At 43.6% G+C, this 22,724-nt stretch overlaps 1 protein-coding gene across 9 annotated transcripts in view; it reads left to right on the forward strand.

Annotated features, from left to right (window-relative positions):
* The window catches only part of ELF2 (E74 like ETS transcription factor 2), a 100,635-nt gene that overhangs the window by 72,527 nt on the left and 5,384 nt on the right, over positions 1-22,724 (forward strand). For 5 of the 9 annotated variants that reach the window (XM_056563220.1, XM_056563213.1, XM_056563228.1 and 2 more), the window contains 5 exons: positions 13,444-13,557; positions 16,283-16,456; positions 16,611-16,697; positions 18,698-18,890; positions 20,097-20,426. In XM_056563220.1, coding sequence (XP_056419195.1) covers positions 13,444-13,557; positions 16,283-16,456; positions 16,611-16,697; positions 18,698-18,890; positions 20,097-20,426 — 898 coding nt within the window. The remainder of the gene's footprint in view (positions 1-13,443; positions 13,558-16,282; positions 16,457-16,610; positions 16,698-18,697; positions 18,891-20,096; positions 20,427-22,724) is intronic. The other 4 variants (XM_056563233.1, XM_056563247.1, XM_056563238.1 and 1 more) reach the window with 2 other exon arrangements.

Genomic DNA, 22,724 nt, shown 5'->3' on the forward strand with positions numbered 1-22,724 from the left:
ACCTTTTCCAGCCCACCGGAGCACCTGAAGGCTGAACTAATTTATGCAGGATAAGTAATCAACTGCCGAGCCGAGAAGTTCGTGACGAATCAAATTTACTGTAAGTTCGCTCATCTCTAGTATATATGTGTGGACAGCATGTGAAAAGTCATGTTCTGTAATATTACTTTTATGTCCTTCCAGGCTGATCTCTGGCATACCCTAGTGGAGTTTTAGTTCTCAGTGTATAGGAAACACAATTTTTTTCCCCAGCCTTCTTAAAGGGGTTATCCAGGGAAAAACTTTATATATATATATATATATATATATATATATATATATATATAATATATTATAATCAACTGGCTCAAGAAAGTTAAACAGATTTGTAAATTACTTCTATTAAAAAAAATCTTAATTCTGTCAGTACTTATGAGCTGCTGAAGATGAGTTGTTCTATTCTGTCTCAGTGCTCTCTGACACCTGTCTCGGGAACTGTCCAGAGTAGAAGCAAATCCGTATAGCAAACCTCTTCTACTCTGTGCAGTTCCGTAGACAAGCAGAGGTGTCAGCAGAGAGCACTGTTGTCAGACAGAAAAGAACAACTCAACTTCGGCAGCTGATAATTATTGGAAGGATTAAGATTTTTTTAACAGAAGTAATTTACAAATCTGTTTAACTTTCTGGAGCCAGTTGAAATAAAAATATATATATATATTTTTTTTCTTGGAATACCCCTTTAAGTCCTTTCCAGCTTTTTTCAGTGTTTATCATAGCATATCCATCAAGATAAGAGGTGTTAAACAGGCCTCTTTATCTCTAACAAATTTGTAGCTCAAGGCCAAACACTTTTTGCTTTTGCCATTTAGGAATGTTACACTACATGCAGAGATAGCCTTGGGTTACACAGTGCCAGTCACACACGGTTTCCTTCTGTATTGGTAGATGCCGTTGTAAGGCGATTGGTAGTAATGTGAAGGTAATTTGTCCTTTGTAATGTTAATACCTGTAAACACCTGCTGTGTATTGGATTTCCTATAAGGAATGTTGTCATAGTATAGAATGCATTCAGGTCTAGTAAAATAGTCCAGGGAAGCTCTTACCTGTATGGGTAGTTTTTAGTGGAAATTACTAGGGATCGACCGATTATCGGCTCGGCCGATATTCACGTTTTCCCACGTTATTGGTATCGGCTTCTAACCTGCCGATAATGCGCCAAACAAGGCGTGCGCACGAATCGCGGGACTTCAGTCCCGGCCCTGAACTTCAGTCCGGGACTGAAGTCCCGCGATTCGTGCGCTGGCCTTGTTTTGCCGTGCGGAGCAATTGCCTGACAGCATGGTGCAGCGGGAGCTGTCAGTTGTCCCGCTCCTCCGCTCCCTCACCTTTCTGACGCTGCTTCATTCTTGCAGTGGGAGGGAGAGCCGCGGGGACGCCATCCATGGCAGGCCGGCGTGATGACATCACATCATCGCGCCGGAGATCACGTCCCTGCAGCTCTCACTCACAGTACAAGAACGTAGCAGCGTGTGAGGTGAGCACTGCTCGGGCGCTGTATGGATGGATGGGCAAATTATAAGTGAGGGGCACATATCAGGGGGGTATTGAAACACAGGACAAGGGGGGATTATATGTGGGGGCACATGACAGCCCCCCCTGTCATGTGCCCATATAATGCCCCCTGACTTATAATACCCTCTGTCCTGTACCCTCACATATAATGCCCCCTGAGGGGGCAGGACATGGGGCATTATATGTGAGTGGCACTGGACAGGGGGCAATATATGTGAGGGGCACAGGACAGGGGGTATTATAAGTCAGGGGGGCATTATATGGGCACATGACAGGGGTGGGCTGTCATGTGCCCCCACATATAATCCCCCCCCATCATGTGCCCCTCATTCATAATTACCCCTGTCCTGTGACCCCCACATGTAATGCCCCATGTCCTGTGTTCCTCACATACAATGCCCCCCCCCATCATGTGCCCCCACATATAATGCCCCCTGACATGTGCCCCTCATATATAATGACCCATGTCCTGTGCCCCTCACATATAATGCCCCCTGCTCTGAACCCTCAGGGGGCATTATATGTAAGGGGCACAGGACAGGGGGTATTATAAGTCAGGGGGCTTTATACAGGCAGGGGGAGAGAAGCAAGTGGCGGCGACGGTCTCTGGCACCGCAAAAGCCGCTACAGTTCATTGATTTAAAGCGCCCGCTTTTAATCAATGATCTGCAGCGGCTTCAGGTGGGGGGATAGAAATAGCCGATAATTTATACCGGAATATCGGTATAAATTATCGTCCATCGGCCTTAACCTCCACAAATTATCGGTATCGGCCCTAAAAAATCGATATCGGTTGATCCCTAGAAATTACCTCTGAATGTTGAGTAAATTAAAGGGGTATTCCAGGAAAAAAATGTGTAAATTACTTCTATTAAAAAATCTTAATCCTTTCACAAATTATCAGCTGCTGAAGTTGAGTTGTTGTTTTCTGTCCGGCAACAGTGCTCTCTGCTGACATCCCTGCTTGTCTCGGAAACTCCACAGAGTAGAAGAGGTTTGCTATGGGGATTTGCTTCTAAACTGGACAGTTCCCGAGACACGTGTCATCAGAGAGCACTTAGAATAGAACAACTCAACTTCAGCAGCTCATGGGTACTGAAAGGATTAAGATTTTTTAATTGAAGTAATTTACAAATCTGTTTTCTTTTTGGAGCTAGTTGAGATATAGATAGAGATATATCTATCTCTATCTCTATATCTGTTTTTTTTCCCCCCTGGATAACCCCTTTAAAGGGGTTTTCAGGCTTAATTCATGGCAGGAGGTGGTAGAAGATATTAAAAAAGAAAGTATGCCCATCCCTTTGCTCAGTGTATGGAGTACGTGTGTGTTATATAATTTTTTAATATGCTTTTTCCTACATCCATCACCTGGGCAATTAAGCTGCTGGAAAATCGATTTAAAGGGGTTTTTCCTCGAATTAACTTTTTAATTTTACTTTTTGAAACCTTATCCAAAAACCTGGCCTTACCTCCCACCACCCCTCTGGTATCGCTGGCTCAGCTGCAGGTCTTTTCATGGTTCCTTTGGTGGACGTGCCAGATTGCAGCTCAGCTCAGCTTAAAGGGGTACTCCACTGGAAAACCTTTTTTAATAAATGAACTGGTGCCAGAAAGTTAAACAGATTTGTAAATTACTTCTCTTAAAAAATCTTAATCCTTCCAGTACTTATCAGTTGCTGTATGTTCCAGAGGAAGTACTTTTTCTTTTTCAATTTCTTTTCTGTCTGACCACAGTGCCCTCTTCTGACACCTCTGTCCATTTTAGGAACTGTCCAGAGCAGGAGAGGTTTTCTATGGGGATTTGCTTCTACTCTGGACAGTTCCTAAAATGGACAGAGGTGTCAAAGCAATGTGGTCAGACAAAGGAAATTCAAAAAGAAAAGAACTTCCTCTGGAACATACGGCAGCGGATAAGTACAAGAAGGATTAAGATTTTTAAATAGAAGTAATTTACAAATCTGTTTAATTTTCTGACACCAGTTGATCTATCAAAATTGTTTTCCAGTGGAGTACCCCCTTAACGCTTGCCACAGTGATGTCCCACTTCAGTGAGTGAATGAGTAAACAGCAGTGTGATGTAGTCAGCCCTGGTCTTCTTCCTGGGGCCAGATAGATCACACTGCCGCTCTGCCACTCACCGGTTGTGATAAGCTGAGTTTCAGTCTGCAACGTCAACCAAAAGAAGGATTGCAGCAGGATACTGGAGGGAGGTAGGAGGTAAGTCAAAGTGTTTTAAAGGGGTACGCCACTGGCCAGCATTCGGAAGTAAATGTTCCGAACGGCCATGCACCCTCAATGCAAGTCTATGGGAGGGGGCTTGGTGGCAGTCACGCCCCCTCCCATAGACTTACATTGAGGGGGCGTGACCGTGACACCACAAGGGGCGTGACCGACCCCCACAGCGAGGAAAAAGCATTCGGAACATTTTCTTCCGAAAGCTGGACAGGGGAGTAACCCTTTAAACCCTGCCCAGAATGCTTTAAAAAAAATGTAATCTTGCAGTACCCCTTCAATGCATGTTTAGGGGCCACGGGATCATTGCACATATTAATATTGATTGTAAGTGTAGTCTGTGGAGAACTTATCTGTGCTCAGTGAAAAGGTATTTCATTATATTTCTGCAAGTCTGTATACCACCTGCTCAACTAAACAAACTGTGGTGCACAGTGCTAAGCCATGTGTATGTATACCCTTTAGTGATCAGTGAGGGTCTCAGCACCCTGACCCTCACCAGTCAAAACATCTGACATGACACTAGGACGGAGACTGTCCAAATGCTGGCTTTCTAGGAACATTTCTAGTACATTATGGGCAGCCTCCCCATTCCAGTCTGAAACGCAGCACTGCTTCTGTCTGCATTCCCCCAAATTGTTGGAGAGCAGCCTGTTGTCTTTTAGCTATCCTTCAGCAATGATACTGGACATAATGCTGTTCTCCTTAGTGCGATTAGCATGTGACAGTCTAGCCGCCCTCCAGAAATGTTGGAGTAGCATTGTCACTAATCGTGTTGGGGGATTATCACTTCATATTGACTGTTTCCAGAAATAAACCTACAGTTCCTGCATCTGCCTGGAGCTGTGAACTGGTGGTTATCCTAAAGGGTTACAGTACTGATCATCTCTTCGGTATATACAAATGACATGTCCATCAAAGGCCTCTTCCCCAGCAGTCTGTAGATCTACCTTAATGAAGCGCGTTGTGTTGCTGTAATAAAACCACACTAGTGTAGACACGGGCTCAGTGATTTATTCTTCCTTTATGTTTAGTGGTTCAGGCAGCCCTCTCTATACTGCCCTGATCATTCTGATTCTCCACAGCCTTACTGGAATCTGTCACTTTATCACCAGATAAATGGAAACGGGCAACAGGTGCTTGTGTGCATGGCATAACATCACTTGCTGGCATCGGAGACCCAGGATTACAGCTTTTACATTTCAGCATGCTGCTACTGCCAGTTAGCTGACTTGTGTGCTCTGCAGATACACATAGTCATGGTCCTAAATGTTGGCACCCCTAAAAATTCTTAAGTAAATGAAGTATTTCTCACAGAAAAGGATTGCAGTAACACATGTTTTGCTATATACAAGTTTATTCCCTTTTTGTTTATTGGAACTAAACCAAAAAAGGAGGAAAAAAAGCAAATTGGACATAATGTCACACCAAACTCCAAAAATGGGCTGGACAAAATTATTGGCACCCTTAACTTAATATTTGGTTGAACACCCTTTGGAAAAAACAACTGAAATCAGTTGCTTCTTATAACCATCAATAAGCTTCTTACACCTCTCAGCCGGAATGTTAGACCACTCTTCCTTTACAAACTGCTCCAGGTCTCTCTTATTGGAAGGCGCCTTTTCCCAACAGCAATTTTAAGATCTCTCCACAGGTGTTCAATGGGATTTAGATCTGGACTCATTGCTGGCCACTTCAGAAATCTCCTGCTCTTTGGTGCCATCCATTTCTGGGGGCTTTTTGACGTATGTTTGGGGTCATTGTCCTGCTGGAAGACCCAAGATCTCGGACGCAAACCCAGCTTTCTGACACTGGGCTGTACAGTGCGACCCAAAATCCGTTGGTAATCCTCAGATTTCATGATGCCTTGTACACATTCAAGGCACCCAGTGCCAGAGGCAGCAAAACAAACCCCAAAACATCATTGAACCTCCACCATATTTCACTATAGGTACTGTGTTCTTTTCTTTGTAGGCCTCATTCCGTTTTGATAGGGTGCCAATAATTTTGTCCAGCCCATTTTTTGTTTGGTGTGATTTTATGTCTAATTTCCTTTTTTTCCCTTCCTTTTTTGGTTTAGTTCCAATACACACAAAGGGAATAAACATGTATAGAAAACATGTGTTACTGCAATCCTTTTCTGTGAGAAATACTTCATTTTCCAGAAAAATTTCAGGGGTGCCAACATTTACGGCCATGACTGTATATTGTCAGTATTGTGTATAGATGCAGCTTAGACATACGAGGCAGGTTTACCACATAAATGAGTGCTGTGAGGGTGTCTTGGTTGGCACTTTCCTGACTCCTCCCGCAGCCTGGTTTTGGCATTGTGACACCCACTAGTGACTGATCACCAGCAGCAGACTTCAGCATTCTTGGCTGCCTGCAAGTTGTGGCCGCTTTCTTTTTTTCTTTCTTTTGTAAAAGCCTTAACTGCTTATTATCCTATTGGCATGTGATATATCCTCTGTGCAGGATTCCTGCTTCTTCAGTAGAATTCCTAGATACTTCACCGCTTTTGCTCTTAATATTTGGATGTTACAACATTTTGTTAGGTTGTGTTTACTGTCACAAATTCCTTACATTTTGATGGGAAAAGGAGTGCAGCATACATATGATGGAACCCGCTGAATCCTAGGTTTGTAGGAGCCACTGGGGTGCATCATGTGTCATTAAAGGGGATTTTGGGAGCTGTATTTGCTAGGGATCGGCCGATATTATAGGCCGATATGCACGATTTTGGACATTATCGGTATTGGCAATTACCTTGCCGATAATGCCCCGCTCCGCCTCCCCGGCCAGAGACTGCTGACGCTGCCCCATTGCCTCCCCATCCCCGGTTTTATAATTACCTGGGGTCCAGGGTCCGCGCTACTTCTGGCTCCTGCGGCGCGCTGCGCAGCGCAATGACGAGTGATGTCCTCAATGCGACGTCACCGTCAGTGCGCACAGTGACAGCTCAGGATGCCACCGGAGCCAGAAGTAGCACGGGCCCCGGGAACAAGTAATCATAAAACCGGGGATGGGGAAGGCAGTGGGGCAGCGGCGGTGGTGGTTGGACTAGGGAGGACAGGCAGGGGGAGAGAAGAGAGTGGAGGTCTCTGGCCTGAAAGGTCACAGATTATCGGTATTGGCCCTAAAAAATCGATATTGGTCGATCCCTAGTATTTGCTACTAAGAGCCGCACACATGGTTTGGTAGCTGTTATGGTATAAAGCAAACTGTACTTTTTCTGAGCTGATGGTGGTTACCAAACTTACAAAATTGTCTTAATTTCTCAGCGAAGTGTCAAGGAGGTGGAGCTAAGCAGCTCAATTGTCACAGCCTGGCACGTCCTCGCTTCCTAGCCCGTCCTTGCTTGACATACCAGGCTTGGTTTATGATCAAGAAGGGGCTGGGAGGTTAGGGTAAGCAAGGAGGTGTGCCAGGCTCTGGCACTTGAACAGCTTGTCTTCACCTCCTTGACACTTGACTTAAAGTGTATCTGCCATCAACAAAAGCTTTTTATATAATGTAGATAATACTATTATATGTATATTTGTAATCTACATTGGTTATATTTTTGGGTGAAAAAAATGCTGTCCCTGCAGTTATTGTCTGTGTGTCTCTATGAGGAGTCCAAAAACAGGAAGTGAGGTTAGGACAAGCAGGGCTCTGTGCAGGCTCCTGGCTTGTCAATCATCCTGATGTATGAGCCAGGAGCATGTTACAGAGCCTCAGTGCACATTGTCCTGCTTTTTTGTTAGTGCACAGAGCCCTGCTTGTCCTCGGTGTACAGGGCCCTGCTTTTCCTCAGTGCACAGAGCCCTGCTGTCCACCCTCACTTCCTGTATTTGGACTCATCATAGAGACACACAGGCAATAGCTGCAGGGACAAAAATATCCACATTTTTTTAAACCAATGTTTATTACAAATATACATATAATGGTATTATCTACGTTCTATAAAAAGTTTTTGTTGATGACAGGTACACTTTAAAAATATAAATGAGAATTTTATAGGTTTAGCAACCAGCATCAGCTCCAGGAAAGGTACAGTCTGCTTTTATCTCCTATCAGCTATCCTGCAATGTCTGCGGATCTTTGCAGGAAATACAGCTGACAGATTCCCTTTAACTCTGTCAGTGTGGACCATACAGCAGACATCCAGTTTAGGGTTTGGTGCCAGTGCACACACATAATCCAACAGCTCTGGTCACACTATGAATCCTTCTTGTCGGACTCTAGCAATTTGTTGCATATGTTCCAAAGTCCCCATGTCATTTGGTACAGTCCTGCGAAGTCTGTTGCTTTAAAATTGTTGTGCAGGAGGCATAAGAAAGGGTCACCTAAAGATAGGCTCAGGCTGCGCTTGCTGCTGCCTGGGAAGGGATCAGCTGTGTGCACATAGCCATACATGGCCAGAGGAATTGGAGATGGCACCTTGTATCGGCAGCGGGCGGGGGGCAGCAGGTGCTGTGCTGGCTCACTTACTTTTAAACACTTTGTCACAGTATGGACATTCTCCCGATTCTGGACAGTCAATTGCTTTTGTAGTCTGTGCTTTAGCGTTCTTTCCCCGAACATGTCCTGCTGTGTATTTTCTGAGCTATGGTTCCTTTTGACTTCATCCCTGTAGAATTCCCTGGAGTGTTATATGTCGGATATAAGCCTGTTACCTGTTCATTCGAGCCACGAAATCCCTTATTTCACTCCCCGTTTCATTGTCCTCGGCTGATCCCGTAGTATGCTATGCCTGTCTTGTCTTTTCACCGGAATGTGCTGCCTATAACCTCATGCACACCGCTCTCATTACAGATCAATATACGAAGCAGCACAAGTGTATATAATGCATGAATATATGTATATGCACTATGTATTGTCTTGCAACCTTGTTAAATCCTTGGACTGCAGTAACATATAAAGCTGTCATATACTTTGTTTAGAACGGTGTTTTCCAACCAGAGTGTCTCCAGCTGTTGCAAAACTACAATTCCCAGCATGCCCGGACAGCCTTTGGCTGTCCGGGCATGCTGGGAGTTGTAGTTTTGCAACAGCTGGAGGCATCCTGGTTGGGAAATACAGGTCTAGAAAGTAAATCAGGTATACTGGAATACTTTGTTCACAAATGTCACCCCTAACTAGCCTGTAAGGGTGAAGATGAATGGAACCTGAATCCTATAATGCATATGTGCAACTGTGCAGAGATAAATGTCAACCAGGACTGACAGAAGGGAAGAGTCCTTATACTGTCTTTTCCCAGTCTCTTTAAAGGGGTACTCCGGTGGAAACCTTTTTTTTTTTTTTTTTTTTTTTGTGCCTGAAAGTTACAGATTTGTAAATTACTTCTATAAAAAAAAAAAAAAAAAAAAATCTTAATCCTTCCACTACTTATCAGCTGTTGTATACTACGGAGGAAATTCTTTTCTTTTTGAATTTCTTTTCTGTCTGACCACAGTGCTCTCTGCTGACACCCCTGTCCGTGTCAGGAAGTGTCCAGAGTAGGAGAAAATCCCCATAGCAAACATATGCTGCTCTGGAAGTTCCTAAAATGGACAGAGGCGTCAGTAGAGAGCACTGTGGACAGACAGAAATTAAATCCAAAAAGAAAATAATTTCCTCTGTAGAATACAGCAGCTAATAAGTACTGTAAGGGTTAAGATTTTTTTTAAAGGGGTACTCCACTGGAAAAAAATATATTTTTAAATCAACTGGTGCCAAAAAGTTAAACCGATTTGTAAATCACTTCTATTAAAAAATCTTAATCCTTCCAGTGCTTTTTAGGGGCTGTATACTAAAGAGAAATCCCAAAAAAGAAATGCATTTCCTCTGATGTCATGACTACAGTGCTCTCTGCTGACCTCTGCTGTCCATTTTAGGAACTGTCCAGAGCAGGAGAAAATCCCCATAGCAAACATATGCTACTCTGGACAGTTCCTAAAATGGACAGCAGAGGTCAGCAGAGAGCACTGTGGTCATGACATCAGAGGAAATACATTTCTTTTTTGGATTTCTCTTTAGTATACAGCCCCTAAAAAGTACTGGAAGGATTAAGATTTACAAATCTGTTTACATTTCTGGCACCAGTTGATATATAAAAAAAAAGTTTTCCACGGGTGTACCCCTTTAAACAGATTTGTAAATTACTTCTATTTAAAAAATCTTAATCCTTCCAGTATTTATCAGCTGCTAAATACAACAGAGGAAGTTGTTTTCTTTTTGAATTTCCTTTCTGTTAGACCACAGTGCTCTCTGTTGATACGTCTGTCCATTTTAGGAACTGTTCATAGTAGAAGCAAATCCCCATGGCTAACCTATCCTGCTCTGGACAGTTCCTAAAATGGAAAGAGGCATCAGCAGAGAGCATTGCGGTAAGACAGAAAGGAAATTCAAAAAGAAAAAAACTTCCTCTGGAGAATACAGCAGCTGATAAATACTGGAAGGATTAAGATTTTTTTTTTTATAGAATTAATTTACAAATCTGTTAAACTTTCTGGCAACAGTTGATTAAAAAAAAAAAATATATGTTTTCCAGTGGAGCACCCCTTTAATAGAAGTAATTTAGTCATCTGTTTTTTACATCAGTTGATTTAACCTTTTGGGAACGCAGGGCGTATGCATACGCCATGCATCCCCGATCCTTAAGGACTCAGGGCGTACCTGTACGCCCTGAGCCCGGTACCTGTGTTTAAAACGGGGTCACGCCGTGACCCTGCGTCACACCGGGTCGGTCCCGGCTGCTAGTCATAGTCGGGACCCTGGGCTAACAGCCGCGCGCTATTAACCCTTCAGACGCGGCGGTCAAAGTTGACCGCCGCATCTGAAAGTGAAAGTAAACGGTTCCTGGCAGCTCAGTCGGGCTAAAATCGTGATGTTCCGATCAGCTGGGACGCATGCGGAGGTCCCCTTACCTCTCTCCGCGCTGTCCGATCGGGGTTTGATTGCTCCAAGCCATCGAGCCCCTATCTGACTGATCCGTGCAGAGCTATGTCTTTGCAGGGATCAGGGTAAAAGATCAGTGTGTGCAGTGCTATAGGTTCCTATGGGACCTATAACATTGCAAAAAAAAAGTGAGAACAAAAAGTTTACAAAGGTCATTTAACCCCTTCCCTAATAAAAGTTTGAATCACCCCCCTTTTCCCATTAAAAAATAAAATAAACATATGTGGTATCGCCGCGTGCGGAAATGTCCGAACTATAAAAATATATCGTTAATTAAATCGCACGGTCAATGGCGTACGCGCAAAAAAAAATTCCAAAGTCCAAAATAGCCTATTTTTGGTCACTTTTTATATCATGAAAAAAAGAATAAAAAGCGATCAAAAAGTCCGATCAATACAAAAATGGTACCGATAAAAACATCAGAACATGGCGCAAAAATTAGCCCTTATACCGGCCCGTACGTGGAAAAATAAAAAAGTTTTGGGGGTCAGAAGATGACTATTTTTAACATAGAATTTTTCCTGCATGTAGTTATGATTTTTTTCAGAAGTATGACAAAATCAAACCTATATAAGTAGGGTATCATTTTAATCATATGGACCTACAGAATAAAGATAAGGTGTCATTTTTACCGAAAAATGTACTACGTAGAAACGGAAGCCCCCAAAATTACAAAATTGCATTTTTTCTTCAATTTTGTCGCACAAATTTTTTGCCGTTTCGCCGTGGATTTTTGGGTAAAATGACTAATGTCACTGCAAAGTAGAATTGGTGGCGCAAAAAATAAGCCATAATATGGAATTTTATGTTCAAAATTGAAAGCGTTATGATTTTTAGAAGGTGATGAGGAAAAAATGGAAAAATAGGCTGAGTCCCTAAGGGGTAAAAAAAAAAATATATATATATTTTCCACCTGTTTCCACCTGAGTACCTGTTAAAGCCAGTTTCATATTCTGCATACAAACTGTGCCTAAAATCCATACCCATATGCAATTAAATCAATGCTTGACCAATTTTGTTTTGAATCTTGGAGCCAGATTCATTTATTTAATTTTTGACTAAACAACAATTTTTTTTTCCTTTTTTTATTTTTTATTTTTTATTTATTTATTTATTTTTAGATGTGGTTATTTGATAGATTTATTTTTTACTATTTTGCCAGTTCCCTGTTGGCAGCTTGCCCCTGTCACTTATGCCCATGTGCTGGCTAGGCTGCTTCATGGTCCATAGGATGACATGCTGTGGAGTAACATGTGAGCATGCACGTCACCCTGCCGACTCCACTGCACCTTGGCTCCTTGTTTGAGCTCAGTGTAACGCCACAGAGTGATATGAATCGCCACCTGCTTCCCTATAGGACGTCCTCTTATAGACAGGGATGCCAGGCAGCATATTGGTGTGGCAGAAAGGGGGGCAGCTATGTTTTTACAAAGAACAGGGCTGCAGAGTGCAGCATATGCACCAATTGAAAACGCTGTTCTAGGCACCAGGATGAAATTCTTAGTCGGGCACCTGGTATTTGTTGGGCCCTGGGTTAAAAGCATTTTTTACTTGTGGATTTCACTGTTGATTTTGGGGCATAAGTTATCCACAGTTTTCACTTAATGCATAGTAAATCCATTGTGATAATTCACAGCAGGTAGGACATGCGCTGAAGGTGGGTTTATGAGGTTTGCCGAAACCCCATTCAGATACATTTCTACTGTGCTTTTTTGCAAAAAGAAAAAAAAAAAGTCCTTGTACACTGTTGCATTCTTACCTCCCGATGTGAGTGGTCCTTTCCTGTGTAGTTTCTTTAGCACTCTACAAATTGCAACTCACTCCCACTCTTTAGCTGTGTGATGTCTCTAGTGTCCATTCAGCGGACCCCTAGAGCCATCATTTGGAGTATACAGCCCAGGACACTGAACAGGAAGGGACTGCAAAAGTGAAACTTGCAATCACAGCGCCCATGCAGGTGTCATGACCATCCACCTAGGTATGTGTAAGCTGCTTTACCCCTCACCAATCTAAAGCTGCCAGCATTTTTTTGATGTTAAAGGGGTACTCCATCCCTAGACATCTTATCCCCTATCCAAAGGATAGGGGATAAGAGGTCTGATTGTGTGGGTCCCACTGCTCGGGCCCCCTGCGATCTCACTGCTGTACTTGCCATTCGTTTTGAGAATCGGGTGCAGCGCTGGAGGCTCGCGACTTCACTGCCACGCCCACCCAATGGACTTGCATTGATGGGGTGTGGCTATCACGAATGGGGCGTTACTGTGACATCACGAGCCTCCGCCCCGCATGGCATGTCATCCGGCACAGAGCAAAGTTTGCTCCGTGCACCGGATGTCTGGGGTGCAGCAGCCGAGATCGCGGGGGTCTCTATTCTTTGGATAGGGGATAAGATGTCTAGGGGTGGAGTACCCCTTTAACACAGCTGGCAGACTCCCTTTAACCAGGCAAAGTTGCCATTCTGGAGTCCGTAAAAGGTTTGCACTACACCTGAATGCCTAAGATCTGCACCGTACTATTAAGCAGGAACTTTGTTGCTTTAGGCTATTGTGATGTTATTCACTCCTCCTTGTACTTGTGTAGAAATTAGACGCATTATTCATCAACGCTTGTGAGCGCTGTCGGGGATGAAGAAAGCTCCTTACTCCGGATAGCTTAGGTGTTGGTAGAGGTTCCCAAATATATTCTGTAATTCTAGTAAATCCCTGTCCTGTCTAACGCCACCGTTTCTTTCCTTCACAGTTGAAGCGTCTGTACACAGCAGCAATGTTCACTGCACAGACAAGACCATTGAGGCAGCAGAGGCTCTGCTACACATGGAATCTCCCACCATCCTGCGGGACTCTAGGAGTCCAGGTAGGTCTTTTTTTTTTTTTTTTTTATACACCCTGTTGGCTATTATGACGTTTATTATATATTATAGCTGTTAGTTAGATGAGGTAATAAACCTTTCATTTAGTTAAAAATATCACATCTAGACTTCCAGACTAAATTTTTTGACTGCCTTTCCACAGGATAGGTCCTAAATATCAGGTAAGTGGCACGCCAACACCTGACGCTCCACTGATCATCTGTTTGCTGGCGCTGCAATGCCTGGAGATACAGAGTAAAGGGCAGAAAACAAACAGATCCCTACATTGTGCAATGGCCATATTGTGTTACTTCAGATTTGCTCCCCGTAAAATGAATTGTAGCTGAACTGCAGTAACCCCGAACGGCCACTACATGGCAGACGGAGCTGTCTGCTTCCGGCTGTTTTCAGTGTATGTTGGTGCTGCCACTCAGCTTATCAGTTAATTTAATATTGATGACTGATCCTGAGGATCGGTCATCAGTACGTTTTTAACCCTTGCATTGTTGGCAAAGATGCCAACACCTTACAGCAGATGGACATATATATACACCTATTTTAGCAGTGCTTTGCCACAAATGGAAGTATGTATACACATCTATGATCAAGGCACCGCAGCTGTGCTGGCAGCGATCAGTGGCCGGAGCCGGCTGCAGAGCTCCGATCCTGACGGTTAACCCCTTCGACGCTGTGGTCTGTGTGGCGGCAGCAGCATCGATCAGAGTGACAGAAGAAGGGAGATCCTCTGTTCATCCTCTGTTGCAATTGCGGGGTCCTGATGGTAGCCATGGAAACCAGAGGCCTCTGAACAGCTTCTGGTTTACTGTCTACGAAAGCCATTTAGACTGATCTGTCAGTATAACACAAACAGCCATAATACATTGCAGTACAGTTCTGTGTCAAGTCCTCTAGAGGGACAGTTGAAAAAAAAAAATTTATAGTGCTTCATAAAAATGTTTGTGATTAAATGTCATAATCCATAAAAAATTATATAAATCAGGTTTCACCACAATTGTACTGATCTGTAGAATAAAGATACCATGTCATTTATACTGCATGGAGAATCACAGTGAAAATAAATAAAAAAAAACAGTGCTTGAACCAATTATTATTATTTTTTTATTGGTACCACCTCAAAAAATGTTTATAAAAAGCAAGCATAGTGTCACATATACTCCAAAATAGTACCAATCAAAACTGGTCTCCCAAAAAATATTTTGGGACCCCAAAGACCTCTGCATCTTGATAATATGCCTACAAAATCTTTTTTTATTTTTTTTATTTTTTGTAGGTATTATACCTTGTACCCAAAATCCACATGGTACTCAGTCATGTCTGAGTCCTGTGTGTGAGTTTTGTAGCACACAAGGGACACACATGGGATATTTCTAAATACATCAAAATTGGGGGAATAAATGTTGAGCTGCATTTCTCTCTTAGCGCCAACGATGTTACAGAAAAAAAAATGGAGCAAAAAGGCATATCTGCAAGGAACATTTTTGAATTCCACTGCAACTTTGCTTAAATTTCTGTGAAACACCTAAATAGTTAACAAACTTCCTAATTGTAATTTTGATTACTTTGAGAGGTGCATTTTTTTATAATTGGGGAATTTGTAGGGTGTTCTTACATACAGGCCCCACAAATCAGAACTGAACTGGTCCCAAAAATGATTGGATTTTGTCAAAAATTTTGAAAACTGCTGCTAAACTTCGAAGCATCATAACGTTTAAAAAAAGTTAAAGGACATTAAACAAATTATGCCATGTTATCACAACATAAAGTGGGACGGGTCAGATTTGAAAATTAGGCCTTGGCCCTGTCTTAAGGGAGTTAAAGGAGTACTGCAGCCATGGACAACTTATCCGCAGGATAGGGGATAAGTGTCTGATCGGCGGGGTCGACCACAGGAACCCCCCCCCCCCCCCCCGCAATCTGCTGTATGGGGACCCGTCACTGCCGCGGCTCTGCGTGGCTAATGCCCGTGTCGTTGACCTCACTAAGAGGTTGATGGACACCTCCTTTCAACTCTATGAGAGAGGCGGGGATGCACGAACGCTGCATCTCTGCCTCTCCCATAGAGATCGATGGAGGCGGTGTATCGGCCGACATGCCTCCTGCCTGGGGAGAGCTGGATCCCAGCGTTTGGACCCTCAACAATCAGACACTTATCCCCGATCCTGCGGACAGGGGATATGTTGTATAAGGCTGCAGTACTCCTTTTTAGAGTGCCTCTATTTTGTGCCTGGTTGGCTCAGATCTCCCACCTCGACTGGTGATAAGCTGAGCGCTCTGTCATGTAAGGAGCCTGCCGGTGGCGCTGTTCTGTTCCCTACGCAAGTCAAACAGTTAGTTTGGTCTCCTCCCGGCCTGGCAGGAGTCCAAACTCAGGAAGTGTGTGCGGGGCAAAGCAGAGCACAGCTCTTGCAGGCTTCAGTGGTGTCGTGCCTGCTGGGGAACACCCACTTTCTCCTGCCGGGAGCTCATACAATGTGAGCAAGGGGAGAGGTATGATAAACAGCTTTTTAAAGCTCAGATTTTTTTTTTAAGAGCTGGAGGGGTGTTAGGAGTAGTTAGGTAATATAATTTGAGTTGGTTTAGAAAATATAGTTTGATGACAGGTACTCGTGAAAGCTTTTCGGAGGTAGGGTTTAAAATGTGCTGTATAATATGCTCAAAGAAATGCATCTACACATTTTTTCTATGTGATCCCATGTGTTTGTATTACAGTAGAAGTGTATGTACCACCATGTGTGTCTACTCCAGAGTTCATCCATGCTGCCATGAGGCCCGACGTCATCACAGAGACCGTGGTGGAGGTGTCCACTGAGGACTCTGAGCCCATGGATTCATCCCCCATCCCAATATCTATTGAACTTGGGGAGCCTATGAAAAAGAAAAAAGGTAATTGAAGAGGCTATTGGTGAGGCTCATTTTATCATTTTCTAAGACCTGTAAAATGGAATGATAATACATACATATACTTATATATTACATTGATTCCTTGCTTAATAATGTCTAAAAGTTCTCATAGTCTTTCTTGTATTCCAACATGCAGCTGGTCGTAAACCAAAGATACAGCAGCCCACGTTTGCCAATGGTTCACCAGACTTGGGAATGAAAAAGAAACCACGGGAAGGAAAAGGTAAGAAATCAGTAATGCTAATCACATGATTCAGAAATCTGTACAAATCTGATGGTTCATATTCTTAGTGTAAGACAGTTCTTCTTAGCGCTCTATTAGATCACTGTTTCCTAACCAGTGTGCCTTCAGCTGTTTCAAAACTACAACTCCCTGATTGCCCAGACAGTCTTTGCTGGGAGTTGTAGTTTTGCAACAGCTGTAGGCATGTTAATTGGGAAACACTGTATTAGATTATCATTATTTAAAGGGGTATTCCGGGGAACTAAACCTATAGCCCATCCTTTCCCTTTCATCAACCTATTTAATTGTCTAAATATCATTAATTAGCTATATAGAACAGTATCCCTTGTTTGGTTGTCATTTACATGCATAAAGTGAGGAAATGACATTATCCAGCCATCCACTTTGTCTCTGTCTAAATCCCTCTCTGAAAACAGACCCTGTCCTTCTGAGAGACACAGACCACATGGTTTCTGCCCTGCACTGATGAGTCGTGCTGAACATGCTGAAGTTAGTGCTGAACATTGGGAGGTGTGTGTAGCCTCAGCCAATCCGTCACTGAACCTCTCTCTGCTGCTCAGAGCAGGAGCGTGGGGGCCAGCAGAGCAGAGCTGCAATGATTGCTGGGGGATGTAGACAAGGGGAGAGAAGGATGGCAAAGAATATCAAGCAGCCAGAAAAGACAACAGAGCTCATAGGAGCCATGCATATCAGACAGGATGGTTTACAGGGAACATATTCAGCGAGTGTTTTGGCTTTGGAGCTCTCTTTTTATGTATATTCTTCCCTGGAGTACCCCTTTTGAATGTGCAAGCGTTCAGGCTAGGATAAGGAAACATATTTCCATAAGTGACCACCTTTAGAATTGCAGTTGTGTCCAGTTATACTGCTTGTCATGCCTTGCATGCCCCACTTAGCTATTCACGGTACCAGATGTGACAGTAAAAAGGATGTACTTTCTAGGCTTAAAGTGTACCTGTCAGTGCAAAAAAAAAAGTGATATGTTACTCAGTACCTAATCCTGATCATGTGCATATAATTTTTATGTGTCTAGGACCTATATATCCCTAAGAAATAGCATTTATATGTTGCTCACTTGCTTATTGTTCATGCCTTATGGAGGGGGTGTGTCAGTCTCTCTCCCTCACTGTGATGACTCATCTGCTCTGAGCCTGGGAGCAGCCTGGCAGTCTGCAAATCACTGAGCAATAGTTTTTATGCATACATTTTCTATCTGTTCCTAGTAAAGCTGGATGCTAATCAACATAGCTGTCACTATGTGTGTCATTCAGCTTTCACAGACTCCTGAATGTCTGATCAGCTTCTTTGTCATTTAGGAGTCAGAGAAAGCATTGGCTGCCAAGCGTGCTGGGAGTTGTAGTTTTGCAATGCAACAGCTGGAGCTGCAGTGTTTATAAAGCACTGTTAGAGCAGTGTTGCCTTTAGCTTTTGCAAAACTCCAACTCCCAGCATGCCCACACATCCTTTGTCTGTAGTCTTGCAAGAGCTGGAGGCTACACCGCTGGAGAATACACAGCTCTAAAACAGAGTTTTACAAAGATTGTATCCCCAACTGTTGCAAAACTACAACTCCCATCATGGGAGTTGTAGTTTAGGAACAGCTGAAGGCTGTAGTGGTGCAATAGTGATCTCCTTTACTGGATACCAACACACTTTACGGCCGGTATCCAGTATGCTGCAAAATACAGAGTAGTCTGTCTGCATAAAGACAGATGACCCCTAGTGGCGGCTATTTTCATTTTAGATTTTTTTGTAAAATTGACTTTTTTTTTTCTCCTAATAAATGTATATTAAAAATCAGTAGTATTACAAAATATAAAAAGTTTTTCATAATGACAGTGCCTCTTTAATTGTGTGCAATGCTCTTTTTAGAAATTTTACTAAATTATAATTAAATATAATGCCAAAAACTTTGGTCCATGTACATGTGAGGATGTGACTGCAATATGTGATTCAAGAGATATATTTATTTTCTCTAGGAAATACAACGTACCTCTGGGAGTTCCTCTTAGACTTGCTTCAGGATAAGAACACTTGCCCCAGATATATCAAGTGGACACAAAGGGAGAAAGGCATCTTCAAGCTGGTGGATTCTAAAGCCGTTTCCAAACTTTGGGGGAAACATAAGAACAAACCAGACATGAATTATGAGACTATGGGAAGAGCTTTAAGGTAACCAGGAAATTCTAAACATTACAGACTAGAGCATGACTAACTACTCTCATTTTTATATAAGTGTAGATCTGCCCTTCATTTGCAGTGTATGTCAGAAGAATTTTCCAATGTGTATTCCTTACCCTTAGATACCCATGCTGGGGGGGGGGGATAGTTTGCTATTTTGTGGTAGAATAGTGTAGCCAACTAAGCTCTTGAATCCAGCATATGGGGACAAATAAATAAATACACAAGCACACGTGTGTGTGTGTGTGTTTGTGTGTGTGCATGTGTATATATATATAATATATATATATATATATATACACACACACACACACCAATAGAAGCCTAAAGGACACTTTTGACCTCATGAATTAAAGCTTATGGATACGTTTGGAGTTTACGCTGTAAGTTTTACCGCCGTAAAGATCCACTTTAAAGGGGTACTCTGGTGGAAAACTTATTAATTTTTTATTTTTTTTGTAAATCTACTGGTGCCAGAAAGTTTAAACAGATTTGTAAATTACTTCTATTTAAAAATCTTAATCCTTCCAGTACATATCAGTTGCTGAATAATACAGTGGAAGTTCTTTTCTTTTTGAATTTCCTTTCTGTCTGTCCACAGTGCTCTCTGCTGACACCTGTTCTTGTCAGGAACTGTCCAGAGCAGTATAGGTTTGCCGTGAGGAATTGTTCCTGCTCTGGACAGTTCCTGGCATGGACAGAGGTGTCAGCAGAGAACACTGTAGTCACAGAAAATAAATTCAAAAAGAAAAGAACTTCCTCTGTATTATTGAGCAGCTGATAAGTACTGGAAGGAATACAATTTTTAAATAGAAGTAATTTACAAATCTGTTAACATTTTGGCACCAGTTGATTTATTAAAAAAAATGTTTTTGACCGGAGTACCCCCTTAAGGTTGTAATGGAAAATCTTGAGAAATTCTTCTAAGGAGTAGATACAAAGTATTTATACTCCATCCTGTCTAAAGGCAGCTTAGGGTATTTACTTCAGTATTGTTGTACAAGGTTGAGAATATTCTGTCTAGACTCGGAGTGATTCTAGGAGAGATTGAGTTTTCTAGAATACTTATATAAGGAAAGCTGTCAGATAATGGTATTACCCAAGGTGTGGCACGTCAGAAGAGATGAAGTAGACGTAGATGCTCTACATACATGTGAGTCATCCTGTTAACTGTTTTGCTTTATTTTCATACTTTAGATACTACTATCAAAGAGGAATTCTAGCAAAAGTGGAGGGTCAGAGGCTTGTGTACCAGTTCAAAGAAATGCCTAAGAATATTGTGGTGATAGAAGATGACAAGGCAGAGCCCTGCACCGAAGAGATGGTGTCTCCAATAGATGACAAGTCACTGGAGCGCGTATCTATCCCTGCAGAGGGCATACTTAAAATGTCTATGCCAGCTCGACTAGAGAAATGCCCCACGCAACAAACCTCGCCCAGAAAGCCTAGACTAGTAAGCCTGGCTTCTCCTGTCAGTGAGGGACCCCCTCTTTCACCCACCAGCACCACACCAAACCCAGGACAGAGGTCAGTATCTGGTAATAACGTCTGGGGTTATGCTGGATTAGGAAAAGATTGTTGCTTTCTTTCAAAACAGCACCAAACCTTTCCTCGGAATGAGTGCGGTTTTACAACCCTGCTTCATTCACTTCCATGTAACTGAGCTGCAGTACCACACACAAACTGAGGACAGGTGTGGCACTGTTTCTTGAAGAACTTACCGTATATACTCGAGTATTAGCCGTTCCGAATATAAGCTGAGGCCCCTAATTTCACCACAAAAACCCAGGAAAAGTTATTGACTCGACTAGAAGTCTAGGGTGGGAAATACATCATCCCCTCATGTCATCATCACCCCCGCCATTATCACCCCCGCCATTATCAATCACCCCTGCCATTATCCGGACTCTCCTTTTGTTTTCTACTCACCTCCCCAGGGTGAGCTGGTCCGGGCCGTCCATCTTCGGCCATCTATGCTGCAGGGACAGTCTTGTGGGGAGGGTTATCGTTCCGGGCTGTCCATCTTTACCGGGAGGCCCTCTTCTCCGGGCCGGCCCGGACTAGTGACGTTGCGTTGACACGCAGGGACGTCCGTGCGCAGCAGACGTCCGTGATGTCCCTGAGCGGTGGCGTCAATGCAGCGTCACTAGTTCAGGGCCCGAGCGGAGAAGAGGGCCTCCCGATGATGATAGACAGCCCGGAACGACTAACCCTCCGCACCAGACAGTCCCTGCAGCATAGATGGCCGAAGATGGACGGCCTGGCCCATCCCTTCACAGCTAAGCCAAAATTGTTCACTCGAGTATAAGCCGAGGGGGGTGTTTTCAGCACGAAAAATCGTGCTGAAAAACTCTGCTTTTATATGTAAACTTTTTTTTTTTTTTAATCAACTGGTGCCAGAAAGTTAAACAGATTTGTAAATTACTTCTATAAAAAAAATAATCCCTCCAGTACTTAATCAGCAGCTGAATACTACAGAGGAAATTCTTTTCTTTTTGGAACACAGTGCTCTCTGCTGACATCATGACATCATTTTCTATGGGGAATTTCTCCTGCTCTGGACAGTTCTTAAAATGGACAGAGATGTCAGCAGAGAGCACTGTGGTCGTGATATCAGCAGAGAGCTCTGTGTCCCAAAAATAAAACAATTTCCACTGTAGTATTGAGCAGCTATTAAGTACTGGAAGGATTAATATTTTTTAATATAAGTAATTTACAAATCTGTTTAACTTTCTGGCACCAGTTGCACCAGTTGATAAAAAAAAAATGTTTTCCACCGGAGTCCTTTAACTTGTAAGTTCACTCAACCCAAACAGCTTGTTAGAAATTAGAAGTACCGTATATACTCGAGTATAAGCCGACCCGAGTATAAGCCGAGACCCCTAATTTCAACCCAAAATCCCAGGAAAAGTTATTGACTCGAGTATAAGCCTAGGGTGGGAAATACATCATCCCCCCCCTGTCATCATCCAGACCCGTCATTAACATCCTCATTATCATCCCCTTATCATCCCACACATCCCCCCTTCATCATCCCCTTATCATCCCGCACATCCCCCCTTCATCATCCCCTTATCATCCCACACATCCCCCTTCATCATCCCCTTGTCATCATCCCACACCCCCCCCCCCCCTTCATCATCCTCTTCTCATCATTCGCCCTCAGTGGTCTTCAACCTGCGGACCTCCAGAGGTTTCAAAACTACAACTCCCAGCAAGCCCGGGCAGCCATCGGCTGTCCGGGCTTGCTGGGAGTTGTAGTTTTGAAACCTCCGGAGATCCGCAGGTTGAAGACCACTGCGGCCTTCGACATCATTCAGCCCCCTGAGTACTCACCTCCGCTCGGCGCTGGTCCGGTCCTGCAGGGCTGTCCGGTGAGGAGGTGGTCCGGTGGGATAGTGGTTCCGGGCTGCTATCTTCACCGAGGGCGCCTCTTCTCCGCGCTTCCGGCCCGGAATAGAGGCGTTGCCTTGACAACGACGCAGAAGTACGTTGGCAATGAACGCACCTCTGCGTCGCTGTCAAGGCAACGTGACTATTCTGAGGCCGGGCCCGAAGCGCTTAGAAGAGGCCTCCCCGGTGAAGATAGCAGCCCGGAACCACTATCCCACCGGACCACCTCCTCACCGGACAGTCCTGCAGGACCGGACCAGCGCCGAGCGGAGGTGAGTACTGTACAGAACTAAAGGGGGGTGAGAGGGGGCTGGATGATGTCGAAGGCCGCAGTGGTCTTCAACCTGCGGACCTCCGGAGGTTTCAAAACTACAACTCCCAGCAAGCCCGGACAGCCGATGGCTGCCCGGGCTTGCTGGGAGTTGTAGTTTT

This window comes from Hyla sarda, chromosome 1 (assembly GCF_029499605.1).
Source record: "Hyla sarda isolate aHylSar1 chromosome 1, aHylSar1.hap1, whole genome shotgun sequence".
NCBI classification, from domain to species: domain Eukaryota; kingdom Metazoa; phylum Chordata; class Amphibia; order Anura; family Hylidae; genus Hyla; species Hyla sarda.